This window comes from Frankliniella occidentalis, unplaced genomic scaffold (genome assembly GCF_000697945.3).
Source record: "Frankliniella occidentalis isolate FOCC.00 unplaced genomic scaffold, Focc_3.1 Scaffold108, whole genome shotgun sequence".
Classification (NCBI taxonomy): Eukaryota; Metazoa; Arthropoda; class Insecta; order Thysanoptera; family Thripidae; genus Frankliniella; species Frankliniella occidentalis.
In genome coordinates, this window is record NW_026267237.1 from 6,665 (window position 1) to 10,621 (window position 3,957).

General features: G+C 38.9%; 1 protein-coding gene across 5 annotated transcripts in view; it reads right to left on the reverse strand.

Annotated features, from left to right (window-relative positions):
- Positions 1-362: 362 nt before the first annotated feature.
- Positions 363-3,957, reverse strand: part of LOC113213338 (zinc finger SWIM domain-containing protein 3-like) — an 11,788-nt gene continuing 8,193 nt past the window's right edge. Inside the window, exons 7-17 of one of the 5 annotated variants that reach the window (XM_052270049.1) lie at positions 3,613-3,707; positions 3,427-3,522; positions 3,233-3,325; positions 3,048-3,140; positions 2,835-2,942; positions 2,579-2,683; positions 2,385-2,498; positions 2,063-2,302; positions 930-992; positions 690-821; positions 363-600 (exon numbers count right to left, since the gene is read on the reverse strand). In XM_052270049.1, the coding sequence (XP_052126009.1) occupies positions 533-600; positions 690-821; positions 930-992; positions 2,063-2,302; positions 2,385-2,498; positions 2,579-2,683; positions 2,835-2,942; positions 3,048-3,140; positions 3,233-3,325; positions 3,427-3,522; positions 3,613-3,707 (1,207 nt within the window). In that variant the 3' untranslated portion in view covers positions 363-532. Of the gene's footprint in view, positions 601-689; positions 822-929; positions 2,303-2,384; positions 2,499-2,578; positions 2,684-2,834; positions 2,943-3,047; positions 3,141-3,232; positions 3,326-3,426; positions 3,523-3,612; positions 3,708-3,957 lie in introns of those variants that run through there. The other 4 variants (XM_052270050.1, XR_008011433.1, XR_008011432.1 and 1 more) reach the window with 4 other exon arrangements.

A 3,957-nucleotide genomic window follows, 5' to 3' on the forward strand; every position in this document is an offset into this window, starting at 1 on the left:
CCCCTGCAACGTGACCACTATGTGGTCACCCCCTAACCTCTCCCTGCAATATGACCACTATGTGATCACCCCCTCCAACCTACCCCTGCAATGTGACCACTATGTGGTCACCCCCTCCAAACCTACCCCACCCCCGCAACGTGACCACTATGTGGTCAACCCCCCAAATCTCCCCCTGCAATGTGACCACTATGTGGTCAACCCCCCTCCCCTTACCTCCCCCTGGAATGTGACCACTATGGCGTCAACCACCCCCCAACCTGCCGCCTGCAATGTGACCTCTATGTGGGCATGCGAACTGAGGCACCACAAGAAAGCAACAAACATGAATATGGGTCTATAGAATATGGAAAAACTCTTAATAAATGTATAAAAAATCATTTAATAGTGAAAAATCATTTAAAATTCCAAAATCATTTTAAATTTTAAAATATTTTAAATCTTAAAATACAATTAAAATGTGGGTGCTAATGTCATTTAAAAAAAATAAAACATACAACTTTAAAAAATACACAGTCGCTTTTAAAAATGTCTAGTCTTTGGAAGGTGTGAACACTATTTTCCTTTTTATTGCACGCCCATAACTAGATTTTTGAGTACCTGAAATGAAGAAGAAATGAGATAAATAGATTCTGCTAGTGAAAGACATAGAACATGACTCAAAATGTACAAGAGAATGGTGTACAAACCCAAGTTTTCATCATCATTATTAACGGCTTCATCTTCATTGTCAGCAGCCAAATTTATTTCTTCTGAATCATTCTCCTCACAATCTCCTGACTCAAGCGAATTTGTCAATTTCCTCTTGGTTCTTTGTTTTCCTGCACAAAACAAAATGATCATCATCAAGCGATACCGTGCCGACCAGAGGCAGGTCTGTAGGGTGTAGATAAATACACAAAACACAGTTTGAACAGATATTTACATACCTGATTTACAAACTCCTGGTACATTACCACCTACAGGATCGTCTAGGAAAATTTCATTAGCATCTGAAAAAAAAATTCAAATGCTTTAAGTTATGATCTGTACAAATCTTTCCTTACTTATTTTAATAACAGCAATAATGATTATTAAGGTTGATTCGGAGGATGTTGAGGGATGAAAACGAGGGAAGATGAAGGCTGACTAACAGAGACCTGAGACCATAATTCTTTTTGTCAGCTGCTGAGAAAGAAGGAATTAAGAATAAATCTTTAATAATTCCCCTTTCCTTCACTAGTTTTCACCACTCTAAATCCAAATATGACACGTCACATATGCAAAGAGTTTTGTTCATCAAATCATCACTCACCACAAACACGTTAGGAGACAGAAAAAATCAATGCAATGGTCAATTACTCAAAAATGACAAATTTCAGCGCATGTAACTAAAATTTTGGTTTAATTATAATGAGATTTGTGATTAGAGAAGAGACTATTGCAATGATTTTACTGTAAGTTGCAAAAAGGAAAAAATATGGCTGGAACAAAGATTACCAATTATTGGGTTCATGTGCCAACATATCCCAGGTTAGTTTCAAATCTAAGAACATGTTAGTTGGTTCTCATCACACAATAAAAGCAGCTGCCTTCCAAACAAATACTAAATGGAGATCTTGGTATCTTTTTGTTCCTACTGGCACTGAACCTTCCTGGAAGTATTACAATGAGGTAACAAATGTAAACTTTCAACATGCTCTAATTTACTCACCACACTACACTTTATAGACAACAGATGTAGAAACCAATGCACTGATCAGCCACGTAACACAGCAAAAGTTAACCAGTTAACAGTAAAGATTATACAATTTTATGATCTGATATCACTTTGTGCATGTGAATGATCATTGCAATAGTTTTATAAGCTGAAACAAAATAACAATTTTCTAAATAAAAATTATTGTTTACTCCCACATCATGCTCAATACCAATAAAAGAAAAGGTGTGTCTACCAGGTCCCCAGTATGCATGCATCCCCACTTGAGGCCCTAATCATAACACTGCGACTTTCTACCAAAATAATTTTCATTTAGATATGGAGGATATAAAAACTGCATAATCAAATTTGAAAACAAAATACCTGGTTCATCCAAAAGTCCATCGTGGATTTTGAGAACATGTTTACACAGTTCGTTACGGTCAGGACATGAGCAGATAAGGTTCACTCCTTCCATTCTAACAGAGTACACCACCTTTCTGTTTGTTTGAGATCTTACCTTCCAAAGGTTCTTATTAATTTTAGTTACATCTTCATTAGAAATTGCCAAACTCCTTTCTTTTCTTGCATTTCCTTTTTTAGCTGATGAACAGAGTGGCCGGCCTATAAAAATAGAGAGAGTAAATATACCCAGGAAGAGACTGTTTAAATGTTGTATACTTTGAAAAATTCACTTAAAAGATACCTTTAATCCTCTTGTAATAGTTGGTGGTTTTGCCTATTCCTTTAGGCCTCCCCTTGTGCTTAATCGAAGTTGGCAACATAAGATTGAGATTTCGCAGATTTAAAGGCCCTGGAGCTGAGATTGAAAATTGAAAGAATTGGTGAGATGTTGAACATGACTTCACCTCAGTTTCCAACAGATGGGATACAACTTACTCGAAACTTCATTATCATCACTCTCTCGATCTTTGTTCCCTTCATCCAATTCTTCAGCTACAGAGCTCAGAATGTCGTCATTGTCATCATGAGGTAAAGAAGCATCTGAAATACATGATAAAACAATTATGACCCAGTTGGCAAGATAAGATTGAGATTTCACATGTTAAAAAGGCCCTGGTGCTGAGATTGAAAGAATTGGTGAGATGTCGAACATGGCTTCACATCAGTTCTCAACAGATGGGATAAAACTTACTCAAAATTACAAAGTCATCATCACCTTCTTGACCTTTGTTCCCTTCATCCAATCCTTCAGCTACAGAGCTCAGAATGTTGTCATTGTCATCATCAAGTAGAGAACCATCTGAAATAACATAATGAAACAATTAAGACCCAGCACAGATGTAAATAGGAAGATAAACATAGTACTGCATTTCAAGCGAGTATTAGCCCATTCCAGAGTGATTACCTTGGGTGACCACAACTATCGGTATTCTTTGAACTGGAGTAGTTGAAGTCGAAGGGGATGCAGAGGCGCCATCATGGCATGATTCAGAGTTGACTTAAAAAGATCATGACAAACATATCAGAACAGAAGAAATAGAAAAGTACATTGAAAAATTCAAGCAAGGATTGAGCCAATAGAAAAGTCACCTTGGTGGACCATGGAAATTGTTTGAAATTGAGTACTTGGCTTGGAAGCGGATGCAGAAGAGGTCGCCTCATCATCACGTACTTCAGAGTTGTCTAAAAGAGATCATGACACATCATGAAAGAATTGTCATAGGCAAAAGATGGAAAAGTACAAATAGTAATCCAAGCTAGTTTCAATTCTCTAGAGAAATTACTTTGATGCACCATAGTAGTTTCATTGTTCACTTGAATTTCTTCCACGGTAGTAAGGGTGTTACTCCTATCAACAGTGTTCCTTCTAGTTGAATGAACTATTAAAATACATAGATGATTAGATGGGTTAATTTTACATTCTAATTTGAAACAATTATAGAATGCTGAAAATATAACAATGTACAGACTTGTCATAATGCCTGCCTCCTTCCCTGAGGACCATACTGCAAGGAGGTCTTTTAGTACTTGAAGTCTCTGGGCATATTGGTCCCTCCCACTCTCACCAAGGACCAGAGTTCTGCGATGGGCGGTCGGGCTCCGCCCGCCAGCCACCGAGCGCTTGTCGCCAGAGCGCCCGGCCCGGCCCGTCTCTTCGTCGATGGGCCGGGTGGCCGCCCGGACCGAGCCCGGAGCACGGAGGACAGGAGGCAGAGAGACGACTAGGATAGGCCGGCCCCGACGAATGCCGTACTGGAAGGGTCGGCAACCTAAGACGAGAAACTGGTGACGGTTTCCTGTCGTATTTTTAGTTT